Below are 20,184 nucleotides of genomic sequence, written 5' to 3'. Positions count from 1 at the left end.
GCAATTTTCTGACCAAGATCAGTGGAATCAACAGCTTCTTCACAGTTTATTTAAACACCATTGCACGTCTACAGTAAACTGACTTGCAGTGGGCTGCTAAAATAGGCAAAAAAACAGTGTATCTATATCATTCACTGTCGGAAGTAAACACAGGCTGGTAGGTAAGACTTCTTCCTTGTAAGATTTGCATCACATTTACTTGTTTTATATATATATATATATATATATATATATATATATATATATATATATATAAACTATATATATAGATAGATAGATAGCTATAGATATAATATGTGGTAGTGCTGCTTTACAATAAAGTGTAATAGTTATTTAACTGCTAAACTTGCTTGTAACTTGTGCTTGTGTTTCTATTATGTAAGTGAAATTCAGATCCAGCTGTAGATTTCAACACAGAGTAATGTTTTCATCTCATTGCATGCCTTAATAACCCAGAAACAACGTCTTGATTTTTGTGCTGCTGGCTGATAAAATGTTTCAGTTACCGAGTCGCCTGTCACTGAGCTTCAGTGTTGTCCCCTGGACGGGTTCGAGTTTCTTCAATCAGATACGAGTGCTTTACTGGATAGAAGTTTCTCTTTTCCCACCTGCGGAGGAAATACATACAGAAAAATGAAAGGGAGAAAGCCCAGTAGCAGCTACTGCAGAGCATTCTGACAGGACCATTAATATCAAACTGCAGAGTTTAGGTAAGTGAATCTTTAGTGTTAAGCATTATCAAAATTCATATCATAAGTTGTATTATCTTGCTGACATTATATTATTATTATTATTATTATTATTATTATTATTATTATTATTATTATTATTATTATTATTATATATATATATATTTTTTTTTTTTTTAAATAGAAAACATAAAATAAAATGCATAGCTACCATTAGTGGGGTTGATCTGAACAGCTGAACAGATGTAAATACCACTAGTTTTGTAAATAATTAAAATATCAAAAATGTAGAGCCTCTTTAACATTAAAATGAGGGTCCTATTTGAATGATTTTACTGACTAGTGTTTTTGCTTAAACAGTGTTTATGAATAAAATACAGTTCGATATTCATGTTCTGATGTCAAAGAAGCCAGCAGCATTCTGTAAAATACAGTTTTTTGTGAATAGGACAATGCTCACTGTAAGGCATAAAATTGCATTTTTAAAGTTTGTGGCTTAATAATCATTCTCTATTGTTTATGCGTTGATAATTATTTACCATGCTTACTAACTATTCCAGCAACAATGCCTGTTTTCAACCACTGTGTTTGCTTCTAAAAGCTGAAGTTGGTGGCTTTAAAACGACTACAAGGGGTGAGCAACTGTGGCAACGGTGAGTTAATAAATGGAAAATCTCTATACAAAATCACAGTTTCAGAGGGGACAGAAATTACAGCTGCATACCCCTATAGTAGTTGTCAATTTTCAAACCACATCACATCAGCATTTCAGTTTTTTAAGTAGCCCCAGTCATTGATACTTGCTGGAATAGTTAGTAAGTTTGGTAAATAATGATCAAAGTGAAAACTGCACACATCAGATTCAATTAAACAGGTAAGAAATAAATCTTAACACATTTAATGTATATGACTGTATATATTTAATAATTAGTACAACACTATATATAACTAAATCTATAATCCCATTCTCAATTAAAAGGAACAGCAGTGGCTATGGCATCACTGAACAACCCGCATGGATCTCACTGCTGCTGTCCAACAGAGGGTTGTCAAGGGATAGCCTGTGCAAACTTCAACCCTTCCTTTAGCCCAGCGTCTCAGGCCTGGCCTAGAACTCGGACCACAGCAGCCTCCCTTACCGCAGTAACTAAAGAGGACCAGCCAGCTTCAAATTCAAGTGACCAAATGCAGGAATTCCAAAGTAATGGAAGTAAGCGTTAAAAGCCTATTGCTGAAACAGGATCCTTGTTATGGAATAAGTGATTTGGTAGCTGCTTTATTTACAGCATGCATAATCAGTTTGAATTTGTTTTCTCAGTTTTCAGTCCGACCAGCTGTGTTTTAGAAGAGGATGAAACAAAAGGGATATTTACATGTTCTGAAGAGGAGGTGTTGAACATTACCTTTGAAGCGTGTGACACTATGGGCACAGGTACACTTGTTATTGATTCTTCTGCTCTTACATGCAAGGGATTGGAGGATGTTTGCACATACTGTATGTAAACCGATCTTGCTTTTCTTTTCTATAGGAGAAGTTCTGGCTTCCACTGTTATGCAATACTTGCAGGACATGACAGCTCAAAGCCCTGAAAGAGGTAGACTGTTAATGCTGTATAATATGCTGGATCCTGACAGACAGGGTGTCGCAGTTAACAGAGACACTTTCCATGCCGCTATGAAGAGATGGATTGTCGAGTGCAGCCAGGACTGGTAAGAATAGCCAATTCCCCAATCAGGGTAGCAGAATGTCAAAGGGGCACAGACTCCAAACCTTCTGGAAATGCCCAAACTTTCAGAACCAAATAATAATACATTTATAATTAACAAAAGACAAAAGTTAAAGGCTAGGCTTAATATTTCTATTTCACTTAGAATCTGAAAAGAGATTCGATTAGATGAGCTGCCTTGTCCTCCGACACTGTAGCTCTGAGGTGGCTGCGTGGTGAGCTTGCAGTGTAAAGAAGCGGGCGGCTGACGGCACACGCTTCGGAGGACAGCATGTGTTCATCTTCGCCCCTCCCGAGTCAGTGCAGGGGTGGTAGCGGTGAGCTGAGCCTAAAAATAATTGGATATTCTAAATTGGTAGAAAATAATAAAAATAATTGGCGACTATTAAATTAAAAAAAAAAAAAAAAAAGAAAAAAAAAAAGAAAAAAATTGCTGGGGAAATTGTAGGTGGTTGAGATTGGGAAGCTCACCAGTGTTGCACAGGCAATGCAATGCTTATGCCTACCCAAAAGCCCTTGCACAAGCAGTTTTCTGCTGGGATCTCTTGGAAGCAGGGCATTCTTTAAGGTACATTTCACCTGCTTATGAAGTCTTGCTTGTAATGTATGCATTGGATAAGTGCTTATGTATTGTATACAGATCCCAGAGCTCATAGAACATATTAATGATGTCATTTCACAGCATGCTGGAGGAGGACTGCCAGAATGCGGAAACTGAGAAGAACAGAACTCATATAAATGGTATGTTTATTGACGGAAATAGAAAACAAATCACCAGGAATTGGTGATGAATAAAAAATAAAATTTTGCATGCGCCTGAAAAAGAACAGATTTGTTTACGCATTGATTTGTGTCTGTAGGGAATGAATTATTTGCTGCTGAATCTGAAAAGGCCTTCCACGAAGGAACAGATGGATTAGACCAGTAAGTATGGTATTTATTTAACTTTGCATGTAGCATGCAATTGTTGCTTGAATTGCACATCTTTCTTTCAGAAAGGACTTATACCTTATTCACACATGATCAACACCTGTTGAAAATGTGGCTGCTGTCATTCATTCACATCATGTTACAACATGTGTTGATGGTGCATTGTTTAGGTATTCTAAACAGGGTTAAATACTGTAAATAGGGTTTGAGACTTGGTTACAGTAATTAGAACTAAGCAATGATTAGCTATGATTTATAATAGAATTCTGCATAGGCATCTGAATGAAGGGTTTGTGTTAAAAATGCTGTTACCTTACTTTGGGTACTTGGGTGTAGAGGCTCATGTAATGTTAAGCTTTTTTTTTTCTTTTTTATGTTTATAGTGAAACAAGTGATTTAATGAATCGCGTTGCAGATCTACAGTATGCAAACCAGAAGTTAAGTGAGCAAAACTCCAGCCTCCTACGAGCAGTGGAAATGTGTGAAGAAGCTAACCTACAGCTGACTGATGAAATCGTCACACTGAAGAGCAAATTAACAAGGTATCCATATTCCAGACCAACATAGAACTTACCAAAGACTCTCAAATATCACTAGAAATGTTGCCAGAAAAACCAGAACATCGCAAATTGACAGTGATCAAACCACACAGTCAGTTTCAATACTTCCAACTTATCATATGCCTTGTGAAATAGACACAAGACACACACAATACTCATGTCTCGAGTACAGCACTGAAGCTTTAAACAGTTAAGGAACATGTCACATAGTGACCTCTAGTGGTCATATAAAAAAATACTTTAATGTCATTTGTGTAACAGTATATTGATTTTTCCTCATATTAAACAGCAGAAAAATGGCACCCATGTTATATGAAAATTGATTTTCTATCTTTTTTTAGCTTCCTAGATGATTTCCCTACTTCCCCTATCGTAGTGCAATACAACTTTCTTAAACAAATGCACCATAAGCATGATTTCTGTTTAACAATCTCTCTTCAGCTCCCAGCAGTCTGTTTTAAATGCAAAGTCTCAAGCAGAAGAGCTTGAAGAGGCCAAAAGGGCAACAAGAGACTATCAAGAAAGAGCCTGTCAGCTACAGACTTCCAGCAGTAAACTGGTACTGTATGCATCTAAAGCTGGATTGGACTTTACCTTAAAGAAACAAAAAACGTTGACATGTATAACACGCTTTAGAAATCAGGTGCACCATTGTTATGGGAAAAATGCATGAGGCTTTGCTCTGGTTATACTTATAGCTGAAATACATTATTCCAGTAAGAGGTAGAAAACTATCACATGCTATATATAGTTATTTTAATTAAAAAAAGAAACAATGTTATTTTGCATTACTTTTACGCTAACCATTTCCTGTCATTCATCTTGAAATACAAATATTGTTGTGTTCCAACTTTGTCCTGTTTCTTTTGAACCTAGAAAAGAGAAAATGAAATTTTAAATGCAAAGGTGCAAATACTGGAAGAGATGGTGAGCTCTTAAAATATATATATATATATAATTATTATTTATTTCTTAGCAGACCTAGAAATCAATTGTTACAAGATATCACATTATTTTTTACATACAATTACCCATTTATACAGTTGGGTTTTTACTGGAGCAATCTAGGTAAAGTACCTTGCTCAAGGGTACAGCAGTAGCGTCACCCACCTGGGATTGAACCCACAACCCTCTGGTCAAGAGTCCAGAGCCCTAACCACTACTCCACACTGCTACCCTATATATATCAATTCTCTATCTCACACCATTTGTACTGTGTAAGTGAGAATGATAAAAGTATTTTATGTTATTTTTACAGAAAGAAAATCTTACACAGGAAAAAGAATTGGCTAAAACCAGGATTTCTGAGCTAACAAAAACAAAATCTGAGATGCTGGTAAGTGCGTGTATAATAATATCACATACCACTATTGTTTCATTCATATCTGACTAAAACAATTAATATGAAAGTTATTTATATATATTAAATATATTATAGAAGCAGCTTTATGAAGCACAAAGTTTATTGGAAGCAAAAGATGTGGAAATCACAGAGGTGAGTATTACAAACACCTGCTGTCATTTAAATATAATTAACGGAAAGAGATTTGGGGCTTTACTGCAGTTTAGTGAATTGATCAAAACTTCTGGGTTTTTTTTGCACTCCTGTTTCAGAAAATCAAGTTTATAGAAGAACTAAAGAATTCCAGGCTGGAAAACCACAAAATCATTGAGGTATCTTTTGAATGTAATATTGGTTAAGTTGTGTTGTGTTATTCATCTATTTTAATCCAGTTATAAAATACTTTTTTTCCCAAAATTAGTGAGTGGTGGATTTCAACTATATAGAAATATAAAACAGCATCAGTAAAGAGAAGCATATATCTGTCTAATTATACTTTAACAAAAGGTAATATCTGATATTTAGGATGTATATTAAATATGGTTTCAAATAATGCTGGGTTGTGGAATAATGCTACTTTGTTCATTTTTTTTGAGGGGATGCATGTAGAACTAAACCAATTGCAAGAAAACTCACAGCAAGAGCTTTTGAGGTAGGCATTGTATCCATATGTAAATAATCTGCGGTTATTTCAATAGCTCATCATGCAAACCAGCAAGCTGTAAAACAGATCAGTTTTACACACACCTTTACATTAGCTGATACTTTTAAAACATTTTACCCTTAGGCAATGTATAGTGAAAGTAATTTTTAGAGGTCTTTTTAAATTATCTAGACAGGGGCGGAGCTGCATACAGGCACCCTAAAATCTATAGTGATGGTATTAAGGGAATCAATAAATCACCCCTGGGGTAAAATCTAGTGTGAAAGAATGAATTGAAGATATGTATACCCATGAAAAATAAAAATCTTCATTTGTTGAAGTACATCAATTGCATGGTTCTCTTGTGTACACTATATGCAGTACCTATGTACATCTATATAGAACCCTGGTCATAAAAAAATAAACATCTTTTTAAAGGACTGTGTTTATAAACATTCTCTTTGTGAAAATTAACTTGCAGCTCTCCCTCAGACTGTTGACAGTCCTGAAAAAAACACTCCTTAAAACTGTCCTGAACATTTTCTGAATAGGGCCCATTCTATTTAAATAAAAAGAAAGGCTTCTTAGCTATATACATTTTAACTACACCTGGCACATTAAGTGAGCACTCTGAATATCCCTCTTAGTCTGCTCTAACCTCATAGAAGAAAGGATCAGCTGAGTTTGAGGAGCAATCTGACTGATAAAGGGTGTTAAGAGAGTAACTGTGCTTGAATCAACAGATTTACTGGCAGTCTTCAGAGTCCTACAGGACGACCTGGTGCCCTCCCACTGCTAAACTCTCTGCAGTCAGAAATCGAGGAGCTTCAGAAGGTAATTCATTTATTTTTAAGTGAAGCAGCAGTTTTCTCCAGCAAAAGCATACATGGTATGTATTTAATGTAGTTTAATGGGTGCATGTTTCTTTATTTAATTAAAAAAATGTTTTGCAATGAAAATATAGTTTGTAAAATGAATGCCATATGTATTGATCTCTGTTTCACTGAGGGTTGTGTGCCTGTAACCTTTTTCAAATAGTGGTTGGCTTAAAGTGTATGGGGATGTGTAATTGATATTATTCTACATCTAACTGCATTCCCACATTTCTGTTGTGTGGGAAGCAGGGCAGTCTTGAAGAGGTTACCACGCCTATTTGTGGCCTGTTGATGACATCTTCTGAGCAGAAAGACGATTTTCAAACAATTCTGCAACAGATAAAATCACAAGAAGACAGCAGCATGTTTCAGACAGAGCCTGAAGCGATGGTAAGATGGTAATCTACTGCATCCTCCTGGATGGTCAAAACCCTGCACCCTGGCTATTGTAACCCAGTTGCCATCATTCCCAACCTGTCATTCCAAAAACCCTGACCTCCATCACCACAATGCAGTAACGAGAGTGAAAGTAAATAAACACATTTTTATAATTGGGATTTTAAGGCGCCTATCAGGAACTTTATTTTCAGTATGCCTTGTTTGCATATTGCTACAGTATCTGAGCTGGTCTTTCTTGCACCAGGAAACTGCTGAGGAATACATTTCAGTGCAGCACATCCACTGAACAGTGTTTGCTGTGTTGTTTCATGTTGTTGTCTTTTTAGGCAAATGACATGAAGCTCCAGATTGATGCCTTCATTACCTCATGTCAGGGACTGGATGAGCCTGATGACGCGTCCCACCTGGTCATTATACAAAAAGAGGTGAACTCCTGCAGAGGGCAGTGATAAGACTCTCAACACTGGGAGCACAGAATCGAGGCCCTGCTTCAGACTGCATCTTTACACCCAACCCAGATCCCTAAAATAATATTGATGGCTGTGTAAAATACTGCGTTTATGATTTGGGTTCCTACAAATGTAACCCCTTTCTACCAGGCCAAGGTAGTTCTGGTGGGAACAACTGCGAATTCACTCTTATGTATACTATTACTTCACAAGCTCTGTGCTGTGACTGAAAGTCAGTTACCTGTCACAGTAACATCTGTGAGAATTATCGTGCATTTATTTAAAAAAACAAATGGGTGCATACATGAGCTAAGGGCAACTTTAAAACAATATCACAAGTGGTCTGTTGTGTTTGGTTATTTCGCACCTTTTCATTTACTTCAAACCCTAATATTTTGGCAAAATCTATTCATGTAGACCTTCATCAATCTAAGGAGGTTGTTTTAAAACATAAATGATTTCCTTTGCATTGATGTTATTATATATATATATATATATATATATATATATATATATATATATATATATATATATATATATATATATTTAACCTGTTTAATTTATACCCCAAGGAGCTACAAAAGAAGCTGAGACAAATCATGTTGAACAATATACACCAGCTTGATGGCCTGTTTACACTGAAAGAGGACTGGAATAAAGCTTTGGAAAAATTAGAAAGAGTCTACCTCCAGTGTCAACAGCAACATCTCAACACCAAACACCATCTAGCAAATGTGTATGTGAGTTTTACTTGAAGTAATTAAGAACCAACTCCGTCCGTCTGTAACTGTAAATAACATACTACATATAATAGTAACATAGATGTGTGCTGTTAATTAAAAAAAATAATCTACATTCTTTGAATCTGCCAAATTCCAAAGTTCGAGACTATGCTAGATTTATATATTTAAAAATGTCAGTACATACACGTATTTCACAATTCATCAATCTCAATGCAATGCTGACATCAGCATCTTTAGCAACACTAAAATGAAAACTATACTAGTGTCAACCTTGGAAGGTTTATCATGGTAGAATGGCATGTCACCATAGTTTACAATGCTTTGCCATGTTTTTTACCATGCTATACCATACCTCACTGTGCTTTACTGGAGTTGCCTCTGCTTTACCATGCTTTCACTATACTGTACTGCCTTTGGACATGCTTAAACTGCAATTTCATTTCAGGATAAGACAGCTGGAGCTCCAGAAAGTGCTGAAGGATGAGGCTGAAGAAAGAGTCTCAGAACAGAATGATAGGGCAGCAGAAGCTGAGAAAGGAGCTAAAGAGGCAAAGAAGACGGCAGCTGTTTCCTGGTGGAGAGCAGTGAAAGTGGAAGAGGAGAAGGTTAAAGCCAGAGAAGAGGCAGCTAGGCTGAAGACGAGGCTCTTGGAAACCGAAGGAAGACTGTTGCAAGCCCAAAGAACAATCGAGGAGATGGAAAGCAAGGTGACAGTGGAGGAGGAGAAGGTTAAAGCCAGAGAAGAGGCAGCTAGGCTGAAGACGAGGCTCTTGGAAACCGAAGGAAGACTGTTGCAAGCCCAAAGAACAATCGAGGAGATGGAAAGCAAGGTGACAGTGGAGGAGGAGAAGGTTAAAGACAGAGAAAAGGCAGCTAGGCTGAAGAAGAGGCTCTTGGAAACCGAAGAAAGACTGTTGCAAGCCCAAAGAACAATCGAGGAGATGGGAAGCAAGTCAACCCGTTTAGAACAGATGCTGTTGGAATCACAGCAGAGGACCCTAACAGCTGAAACAAGGGCCAGAGTGGCAGAAGACAAAATGGCTGCCACCTTGAACATCACTGAGAACAAAGTTAAGGCTGTTGACCAAAGACTAGCTGAGTTACAAGAGGAGAGAATTAAAGGTATCCAAGCTGGGGAACAGAAAGTTATGCAAGCTTTAATAGAAGCAGACATGTTCAAAATGGAAGTCTGCCAGTTAAATGAATCATCTTCAAACTTGCTGATGAAATCTGCTAAGGAAATGGAGGCAATGAAGGAAAGTGTGTCTCGAGCAGCAGAGTTGGTCAGCTTGACAGAAAGGAGATTGGCTATTGCTAAGGAGCGGATAGATACAGCAGAGAAAAGGATACAGGTTACTAAAGAGAGAGCTGAGAGTGCGGCTATACATCTCGATTCTGTGGAAAAAGGAACAGCAACAAATGAGGTATTTATTCGAAGGTACTAGCCATAAACTGTGGTGTAAATGTTGTGCTCATATATTAGTCACACCATATACCTTGGCTTGTATTTAAAAATAAATACACTTACAATCAATTAATTTATTAACCTATACTAAACTGTTAAATTTAGTGTTTATGGTTTTTACTGACACCTTCTTCCTTGTTAAACCCATATATTGTCCACAGGCCACTATATTTACAACAGAAGTTTTAAAGATTAGTATCTTATTTTATTACATTTTTTTAAAAGCCACTATAAGGAAAGCAACTTTAATATTTAACCCTAGCCCTAGTTATTATTATTATTTATTTCTTAGCAGACGCCCTTATCCAGGGCGACTTACAATTGTTACAAGATATCACATTATTTACATACAATTACCCATTTGTACAGTTGGGTTTTTACTGGAGCAATCTAGGTAAAGTACCTTGCTCAAGGGTACAACAGCAGTGTCCCCCACTGGGGATTGAACCCACAACCCTTCGGTTAAGAGTCCAGAGTCCTAACCACTACTCCACACTGCTGCCCAGTTCCAAAGTAAAGATGGATCCTATATACACAACCCTCCAATTACTATGTTATTGATCTTAGACAGAGACATGTACAATATAATGCTTCTAGCTGTATAATTCGTGGAACCAGAGAATGCAAGCTAGTGGAATGGACACGTTCTGTGGACGGTGGAGAACTTTGTTTGTTGCTTTAAAAAAACACTCCTGTGGCTGTGTTTGTTTTACCAGAAAATCAGGGTAAAAACAGGTGCAGGGTAAAACACCAGGGTTAGGTAATCTGACAGAGCTTGTGATCCAACAGGTCTAAAAATATCAGAATATTGTTAATGTAGGATTTCATAGCAAAAAAAAAACCCAAAACAACACAGGTTATTTTAGTGAGCATTTTTTTCCATTATTGAATGTTTACCTTCTGTGTAAATTTAACTGAATCACAAGATTGAAATGTCCAACTCTGTACTGTAAACGGGAGCTAACACAAATATTTCTGTAGTTTACAGATTTGGGATCATCAATGGCTTTAAGCAAACACAGTTCTGCATATTTTAAGACAAGTGATTCAGAGAAAGAAGAGAAGATGGCCAGTATTTGCCAAGCTCCTCCAGCTATCAGTGGTAAATTAAAATGATGTATCAGTGCTATTAGGGTGCAAAAGGGCCTTCCCACTGTTTCCTGATGTTTCTAAATGTCATGTTTAGGCTGTGGCTTTTTGCCAATACCGTTCTTTCAATACTAGTTCCAGTAAGAGCTGAGTTATAGATGCTGTATTTATATCAGGCAAATGTTTTTTTTATAAACTTAAGAAATTACTTCAAATGAACTGACATGAAAACTAAACAAAGATTGTCTTATCTATGATTTACAGCTACTTAAAACAGCAGCTTTTTTTAATGCGTTCATAGACATACACATGTCACGGATTCCTAGCTTATATGAGGAATTGAATTAAAAAAACCGCAGAGTGATGCAACATTTGTTAGCCTATACTAGGCTGTGACATTTAGTGTTCATAGATGACACTGCTTGAAAACTAAGAAAACATTCTTGGGTCATTCCTGAGATTAACTGTTGCTGTTGATTTAGCCTTTTAAATTTTTTATTGTATTACATTTTTAATGTGAGGTTATTATTATTATTATTAGTTTATTTAGCAGACGCCTTTATCCAAGGCGACTTACAGAGACTAGGGTGTGTGAACTATGCATTAGCTGCGAGTCACTTACAATTACGTCTCACCCAAAAGACGGAGCAGAAGGAGGTTAAGTGACTTGCTCAAGGTCACACAATGAGTCAGTGGCTGAGGTGGGATTTGAACCGGGGACCTCCTGGTTACAAGCCCTTTTCTTTAACCACTGGACTACACAGGTTGTTTTGATTGAAAAGTATTGGATTACAGCACCTCACTAGAGCTTTGCCTTACTAAGATAATTAGAGAGCTGCACTAAAATCAAATAGTTTATATTGAAGTGTATTTATTATTCATGACAATGTCATCGAACATTGATTTCTGGCAGTTTATTCTAACACTCCGCACCTAGATTAATCTTGCTTCCTGCTACATTGTAAAAAGGAAGTCCATATAACACATTCATATTAATAATAATGAAGGTGACCATATCCCTATTCAGACGTCAGCCCTATATTAAACAGGCCTGAATGTATTTTGGAGTATGTAGCAAGAGCATTTTCCAGTCTCTCTTAAACTGTATCTATGGCTTACCAAGAAACAGACCAAGCATCCATTTTCATCACAGTCTCGAAATGGGAAGAATGTTTAAATGTACAAGGTATAGGTCTGTTTGTTTCACACCTACAGTCAACCTGTCATTGTTACAGAAACACCCCTGCCTTCCCAAAAAGACTAATAACAATAAACAGGGGCTGCAAGAACACCTGCCATCTGTCGCACACACCTTCGTGTAAATCTGCTTTAACAATGACAGGATTATTTGCCATCACTGTTTAGCTCATTAACCCTTTGAGTAGTGAGTTCTAAAATGCGCTGCCAGTCCTACGGGAGTGAGTTTATTTATTTTTTTTCTGTCTACTGCATTCGCTTGATTATTACGAGTACAGCGTACAAACAAGCTGAAAGCTATATGTTTGTATGTAATGGACACTGACGAAATACAGACAAATAATTTTTACCGTAAATAAATAAAACAAATAAATATAATGTTTTATTTTGTCATAGGGAAAGGTTTTGACTAAAAAATAACAGGTAGACAATAAACAAAGGGTTGGACATAAAAAACAACAACACGCCCTAAATAAATCATGAATAAATCATATCCGGGTAAACAGGTTTAAAGTTGCAGAACGTACCGGTACCTTTGTACTCCCTGGGGACCAGAGAGCAGCGAACGTACTGGTACTACTCAAAGAGTTAAAACAGACCCCCTTAGAACTGTGTTACATGAGTGAGTGCCTCAAGCGGCCGTCCTTTGATAGTTAACATTACAATGTTTTTATCTGTATTAATGAGACCCAGACAATGTGTTGCTAGGCCTACATTTTTTAACCAGCTCTTCATGCAAATGGTTGCCTGGTTTTTGTTGCCCTTAGTTATGGAAAAGAGACAACTGCAGATGATCAGATCTTACTTGAATCTGTGTGGAAGGTTTATTCTGCCTGTAAGGTTGCTCCTCTCTCTGTGCGTCATTCTGTCGGAGCCTGGTGCTTCTGTTTTTTAAGCAGTTTTAGTTTGCATGAACCATGGAACATGCAAATGATTTACTTTCTTATTTTCGGTTTCTGGATAAACAGGCGAACCCAACTTACTAAGAGATGAGAATTCTGAAGAGACTGGGAGAAATACAGGCAAGGTAAGAGAACAAGATAGCTTGTTTAAATGTTTGTTTAAAATAAAAAGCTTCTGGTGAGTTCCCAAGCCAGGCCTTGAACACATAGCTTTCTTCATTGTGACTCAGGTCTTTAATCACTGAGCTACAGTACTCTTGCAGGCGGATTCTTTGCAGTTCATCTAATAAGTTAAACTTTTCAGATACGCAAAGTAAAAAGGCAGAAGACACAAAGATCATTTTTCAGTTCACACTGACTTAGATGCTCTAATAATACGCAATATGGTAAAGCCATGTTAAAGCACATCCAAGTGTAGGAAAACATTCTGAAAGCATACTAAGGAATAAGGAGACAAGCAAGGTGAAGCACACAGAAATACTGTAGACCATGGTAAACTCACTGCATGGGATAATCGTGTTAAACTACAAAATGACTGCGAAGTGAACTTTTAAAAGGTCACTGTGATAGATTTCTATGAAGAATGAACAGCAAAATGTAGAACAAAATAGAGCATTCTGAGCAGTCACTGGAAGGAATGAGTGCTGATCAATACTGTGTGACGCAAATTGAAGTTAGGTGATAATTGATATGACAGAGATGTATTTATTTGTAGGTGACTGTTGAATAAGCTTCACTTTTCTACTTGATTTGCTACAATACAGATTATTTTACTTTTTATTACGATTTTAAAGTATTGTCATTATAAAGTCAACATCCTATGAAGATACTGTAAGTAACAAACAGCTGCTATAGTATACAATTGTATTTTTATTTGGGTGAAGTTAGTGGTCTTTGGTTTGGATTTTTCTCTTCAGAATAAAAGAAAGAAAGTAATGGCAACAGATGAGAAATTTAAAATAAATCTGAATTCCTATCACGATTAAACTGTAGAGAGTATTAAGGAGGCAGTGGTTTCAGTTCACTTTTCATTGTGATGCATGATTACCTACTTAAGCCTTCTACATTCTTCCATGCAGAGTTTATTTGCATTACTTGGGGGGTAATATTTATAATGACTATGTCTGCCTCATACATCAGTGACATTTGAATAAATAGCAGATCTATTGGAGAGCTCAAAAATAGCACAGTCACTTACTGGCTCCTGAAAACAATGTTATAAAGGGGGAGCACTGAAACAATACATATCTACTCACAAAAATAATTGCGGGCAGATGGATGTAAGGTATCGATATTTCGATCCTAAACAGAGATCGATACCAGTATAGTACTGTAAAGTTTATTAGCTGTTTAGCATACCAAACAAGCCATTTATCTGCATTGTTGGTATTGAGAATAAGGAGGGTGGAACTAAAAATAGATGCTTCAAACGACTCATGTGTTGTGTTCAACATCCTTGTGAGAGGAGCCGATAGGTTTTTGTAAAATTGTATTTTACGGTACCCGTCAATTTGACCTGGTACCTAAAAGGGCTTCCATATCAAAGGGGCAGATCTTTTTTCACTTTTTTTTACTTCTTCTGCATGTTTACAAACCATTCCATCAGATATTACATAACGGCCCTGGGGAAGCTTTTGTTTACTAAGTCTCGCATTTCTAGTTTTTTATATTTATATTTATTTTAAAAGGTTTGCCTTAAGTGAAAATATCACAGCGATGTATACATAACATATCAGACCATTATATATATATATATATATATATATATATATATATATATATATATATATATATATATGTATATATATATATATATATATATATATATATATATATATATATGTATAGATAGATAGATAGATAGATAGATAGATAGATAGATAGATAGATAGATATAACATATAAATACACATAGACATATTGCATTTTTCTACTCTAATGCATTATGAGAATCAACAATTTACTCAAAGCCTCCACTAGTGGAGCAAAATCAACAAGTACAGAGAAACATCATCTGTAATTGCCAAACCCAGGACTGGAAGCCCCAAAAAGCTGTCTAACAAACATGAGCAATACATGAAGATAATATCCTTAAGGAATAGAAAGAAGACAAGCGTTGAATTGACAACATAACTGGCAGAAGGCACAGGTGTCGTTGTCCATCCATCAGCAGTCCAAAGCACCTTTGACTATTGTTCCATAGTCCAGTTTCTGTGTTCTTGTGCATATTTTAGCCTCTTAGTCTTCTTGTTCCCCTTTCTTAACAAAGGTATTCTTAGTGCAACACATCCTTTAAGTCCTGATTTCAAGAGTGACCTTCGTACTGTTGATTTGATGGACAACAAAACCTGTGCCTCCTGATGCAGACTGCATGTTCAGCATGCCTGTTGACTTAATGGCCAGCAGGTTTTAAGGGAAGGAGTTTCTGTTGCCGCAGTTAAAACTACTGGGGGAGTGTAATCATTACAAAGAAAGATTAACTCTATAGGGAAGACTGTAGAGTAGAATACAGAATCATATTTTGTCATAAAACTAAACATGATGCTTGGAAACTGTAGCTTTAAATAGAAAGTCGAAGTAACATATTAAGAGCTTTACCAGAACATTTCCCATGAGTTGTACTTAACCCAGTCTTGGAAGAAAAAACATGCACAATTGGATAAAAGGTTAACTCTGTGTCTGTGATTTTTCATTCCATGGTTATTAACTGACTGATTTCAGTGCATTACTGTACTTTACAAGGCTTACAAGAGACCTGGACAGATACTGCACTACTCCTTTTTCAGAGAGACAGCATCAAGGAATTAAGCAGGAGCCATTTACTAAATCAGTTATATTTTCATGTCAATGTACTCTTTTTATATTTATTTTCTTAAGAATAGGCATGGACATTCTTTTCAGGGTAGACTGATAATATAATGAGCATAAATGTGAGTAAATGATATAATAACAGAACCGAACAGGTTGATGAATATATGATTTATGATAACCACGAGGAAGCTTGTGTGCAGTAGACTACACTGCCTACAGATATACCACCGAACAAGCAGAGGCGTTTTTGTGATTAATGATGTCAGTCAGCTCCCTTCGATTGGAGCAACAAGTTTCTTCTCTCTCTGCTGTTTCTGAGGCGAGTTTGCTCCCTCTCTCTAATCATTTGAAACAGAAGAAGGGGAGATTTCTGAGGTGCCGGTCAATTTAGTGGAAAGTCGTTCTTGTGTTTAGTCTTTTGAGCTGCTGGAGAAAGCCGCAGCACAGCCAGTAGAGCCAGATGAAACATTGACCTTAAATGGTAAAAGCTCCCGGGAGTGAAAGGGAGGCTGGCTTCAAAAAAAGACAAGGAATTGCTCAGCTTTAGGTAAGAAATCTCAGAATCTGGGAATAGCTGTTTGTTGTAATCTGCTGTTAAGGTTCAAGACATTCTGCAAAAGGTACCATAAAACTGTGCTCTGTTGTGACTTACATAGGAGAGGGGGATCCTGTTTTCTATTAATATAATAATGCATGTTCTCCTAGAAGCATTGATGGGATGTGCATGTTTGATGAGAAACAGCTTTTTTTTCTATCATGTTTGGATGCAAATGTGTGCTTGATTTTAATTTGTAATGAAAATATGGAAATGATGCAGTGCTAGTTTCTGTTCACTACCTTGCTCTTTAATGCTACAGCAGTAATATGCCAAGACAATGTAAGCATGGTGATAATATATGGGATTTTAAGGCAGATCTGATGACTGAATGCAGTAATATGTTTCTTTTGGGCTTACCGGTATTAGTGAGCTTGATACAAAATTGAATAATGATAGAAATAAATTATATATATATATATATATATATATATATATATATATATATATATATATATATATATATACAGTAATAAAATCTGTGCAACTGGAACGTTGACATACCCAGGATGGTATGGGAGCTCTCTTTCTCTCAAGCAATGTGATGTGACATTCAAGCAGAAGGATCAAAACATTGCCAGTTTCAAAGTAATTATACACCACAAAATGTTTAGCTGGGAGCTATTTCTTTGGTTTGTGATTGCGGGGTGTTTTGCATGTAAAGTTACAAAAAACTTTCACATGGTAAAGTTCTCTAGCACAATTAAATGTTTCAGTCCAAATAACATTTGACCCCAATACCTCAAAGTGAGAAAAATCTTGGTGTCTTTTCCAAGTTTGTTTTCTTTAGAGAATGGACTCAGGCATGCTATAGTATACATGTACTGTACTTCTAAATACAGTAGACGAGAACACTAAAATGTTCCTGTAGGCCTCAGTACACTGTGCAATAAACAAAATGTTAATTACACGAAACAGGAAGTGAGAATAAAGGAACTTTTATACGAATGTTTAAAAAACAGATTTGCATATGCAGTTTGTGTATTTTAAGTTATCTGCAAAGATCTGCATTGAGCTAGTACACACAATACAGTACACACTTGGCTTCAATACAGTACACACTTGTCATTGACCAACGTGCTTAATACTAGAGAATGTAACAGAGTCAAGTACCACTTAGACATACAATCTAAATTGATTGATTGTATCCTGTGCATTTTGGCGAAAATGAAACTAAAGGTTCTGAAGGGTTAGTCATGCCCCACAATCAATTCATTTTTGAAAAGTGTATTGTGCCAACATAGTATATTGTATGCTGAAGAGAACAGGTACTCACAAATAAATATAATAATTTACAGGCTTCCCTTCCCAAAATGAATCAATAGTCGGTACAAATGAAACTTTGTTGACTGTCCCTTATAAAAGTTTCCGATAGTAAAGCTTACCAGAGTCTAATAAAGCATAGTGAAGTCATGGTACAGCGTAGGTAAGCATTGTAAAGTCCAGGAAGGTATGGTAACACATATTAAAAAAAACAGCAAACCAGGGTAAATGATGGTAAATGCATAGTATAATGCAAATGGCAGAAGCATGGTAAAACTACAAAATACCATGGTAAACTTTTATAAGGAATTTTTCATAAACGTATAAAAAAAGTGTTAAAAGATTTGTATATAGAGCACTGATGCTGAGCTGTATTCAAGGTTTATTAATAGAATCTTGAATAAAATGAAGCACTAATGATGACTTATTAGCTATCAGGTAACACATTAGCATGGCTAATTAGCAGTGTGTTGTATTACCCCGTGTAAATACAAACAAAAGCAAACTGATGGTAAGTTTGTCCCAAATTTCACATTTGAAAGACATGTTTCTCGGCTGCGTCAGCGTGTGGGCTCACATACAGATGTGATGAGTCTCCAGTTAAAAGTGCTTGTCAGTGGGGTCGCTCTCAGTGTTCAATAATTTGGGGGCATTCATGGGAACTGTGAGCCTTGACTTGTAAGCCCAGTCTCTAGGTCCTATCCTTTGAGTATGACTGATGGCTAATGAGTGGGAGCTGGCAGGTTATTAAGATGTCTCTTGCTGTTTCCAGTTGACAGGTATGAGATAGTGAACCTCTATATTTTATATGCAAGATTCACTAAGTGCTTGCTATAGACTAATATTCATTTTTTAAATGTGATACTGTAGTGTCCATCCAACAAACTCTCAACAACCTTAAAGTAATGTTAATATCTTCAGTTGTACACATTTTCACAAGGCTCTAAGGCAAGTTTATGCTATGTATTTACTGTTCCCTTGGGGGTTTACCATTTTTTATGCCATGCTTTACTCCACTTCACCATAGTATGCTGAAAAAAATGGAGTTAGTGATATCACAGGACATCTCTTGTTGCAGTGACCTGGGGAGTTAGCTTACAATTCAACTGCACAGAAAGTTTTTCTTACCATACTGTACACGGTAAACCCTTATAGAAATGTGGGGTGGTCTTAATATATATTTCACTGCTTAATGTTAAATCCCCTCATCTCCAAAGAGAGCCATTGAGCCCCTCAGGGGTTCCATTAAGAGAAGTGATCGTAAATCTGGTGCATCTGTAGTTTTATAAGCCTCCCTGTCCAGCCATATCATTCAGGTATCCTGTCGTCAAACTGACCCTCGCAATGTTTCTTTCCTAATGAGTTTCAGAGTAGCCGCGGAGCTGTGTTTAAAATAGCTCTCAATGACAAACGGAACATGAGAAATTACAAATGCTGTGTTTTCTTAAGATCCTGCACTGGGCTTTCCCAGCTTGTCAGGAAAATTATGAATTGGCGTGGAAACCCACTGACTGCCCAGCCAGTCTCAATGAATCAAAGTTATACCAACAAATGAACTCTCTCCTCTACCTCCCCTACCCCTCAAAAACAAATCTGCAGCCTTGGACTGGTGCCTTCCAAATGAGGATGTTTTTACTTGGTCAAATATAATAGACTGAAGACTTTTACATGATGTATATTTAAATCAGTAATTTCCTATCACAGTAATGTATTGCTTCATGTTCACTTGTAAATACCCTACCCTCAGCATTATGACACACAGATATATATATATTTCATTTCATTTTGACTCAATCCCTTGCTTTTGACTTATATGTGCCTTTAAAAAGGTGTAACAATTACTGTACTTTTGAAGTTTGCAAATTTGAAGTTTTAATTTCAGTAAGTTTCAGTTCAGTTTAACTTTTCTTATGCATTGCCATAAATAATCATTAGAAGTGGGAGGGGTCTGAAGGAGCTGGCAGCTGGGTGAGTCAGGTCAATACAGTGCACCTCTTTATTGGGCTCTCTGTAATCAGGCTGACACTCTATATTGTATGAGCTCTGTGGCTTAGCTCCTAATTTTTGGTTTGTTTGCTGCAAGTATTTGGGATATAATAGGAGCCTGAGTGTGGCAGTTACTGTAATGGTATTTAAATACTGTGTATTCTATCAAAAAGAATGACAATCTTGCATTTAAGATGTGCAGATCAGCAGTTGCCCAACATTGGTAAAGTCTGTTTTTTCATAATGAAGCATAGATATTTAAAGATACCAAATGGAAATCTGTGACCAGTCCAAAACCTCAAGACTGTACAACAGAAAAGTAGCTTTCAACAGTGTAACAATCCCCTATTATGGTAGCATTAGGAATACGTGCTGATTCCCAAAGAAAACCGTTCTCTTTTTTCAACAGATTAAGTCAAATAGGTTGTGAGGAATATTACGCAGCTCAATCACTGGTCTATAAAAAGAGGGTTGGAATCCTTGCTGTGCAGAAAATCTTTTTGAACATCCTTTGCAAGA

General features: G+C 36.6%; 1 protein-coding gene across 1 annotated transcript in view; it reads left to right on the top strand.

Annotated features, from left to right (window-relative positions):
- Nucleotides 1-515: 515 nt before the first annotated feature.
- LOC117434454 (microtubule-associated protein futsch-like) overlaps nucleotides 516-20,184 on the top strand; it is a 43,758-nt gene continuing 24,089 nt past the window's right edge. The window contains exons 1-20 of the mRNA XM_059003227.1: nucleotides 516-710; nucleotides 1,669-1,899; nucleotides 2,008-2,121; nucleotides 2,219-2,399; nucleotides 3,099-3,157; nucleotides 3,277-3,340; nucleotides 3,730-3,888; nucleotides 4,348-4,465; nucleotides 4,783-4,833; nucleotides 5,165-5,242; nucleotides 5,345-5,401; nucleotides 5,521-5,580; nucleotides 5,845-5,900; nucleotides 6,635-6,725; nucleotides 7,016-7,156; nucleotides 7,492-7,590; nucleotides 8,187-8,350; nucleotides 8,803-9,781; nucleotides 10,804-10,924; nucleotides 13,077-13,135. Of these exons, the coding sequence (XP_058859210.1) occupies nucleotides 1,683-1,899; nucleotides 2,008-2,121; nucleotides 2,219-2,399; nucleotides 3,099-3,157; nucleotides 3,277-3,340; nucleotides 3,730-3,888; nucleotides 4,348-4,465; nucleotides 4,783-4,833; nucleotides 5,165-5,242; nucleotides 5,345-5,401; nucleotides 5,521-5,580; nucleotides 5,845-5,900; nucleotides 6,635-6,725; nucleotides 7,016-7,156; nucleotides 7,492-7,590; nucleotides 8,187-8,350; nucleotides 8,803-9,781; nucleotides 10,804-10,924; nucleotides 13,077-13,135 (2,868 nt within the window). The 5' untranslated portion in view covers nucleotides 516-710; nucleotides 1,669-1,682. The remainder of the gene's footprint in view (nucleotides 711-1,668; nucleotides 1,900-2,007; nucleotides 2,122-2,218; nucleotides 2,400-3,098; nucleotides 3,158-3,276; nucleotides 3,341-3,729; nucleotides 3,889-4,347; nucleotides 4,466-4,782; nucleotides 4,834-5,164; nucleotides 5,243-5,344; nucleotides 5,402-5,520; nucleotides 5,581-5,844; nucleotides 5,901-6,634; nucleotides 6,726-7,015; nucleotides 7,157-7,491; nucleotides 7,591-8,186; nucleotides 8,351-8,802; nucleotides 9,782-10,803; nucleotides 10,925-13,076; nucleotides 13,136-20,184) is intronic.

The sequence above is a fragment of the Acipenser ruthenus genome, chromosome 28 (genome assembly GCF_902713425.1).
Source record: "Acipenser ruthenus chromosome 28, fAciRut3.2 maternal haplotype, whole genome shotgun sequence".
Taxonomy (NCBI): Eukaryota; Metazoa; Chordata; class Actinopteri; order Acipenseriformes; family Acipenseridae; genus Acipenser; species Acipenser ruthenus.
Note: the sequence above shows the minus strand (reverse complement) of the source record. Positions and strands in the feature narration are given on the sequence as shown.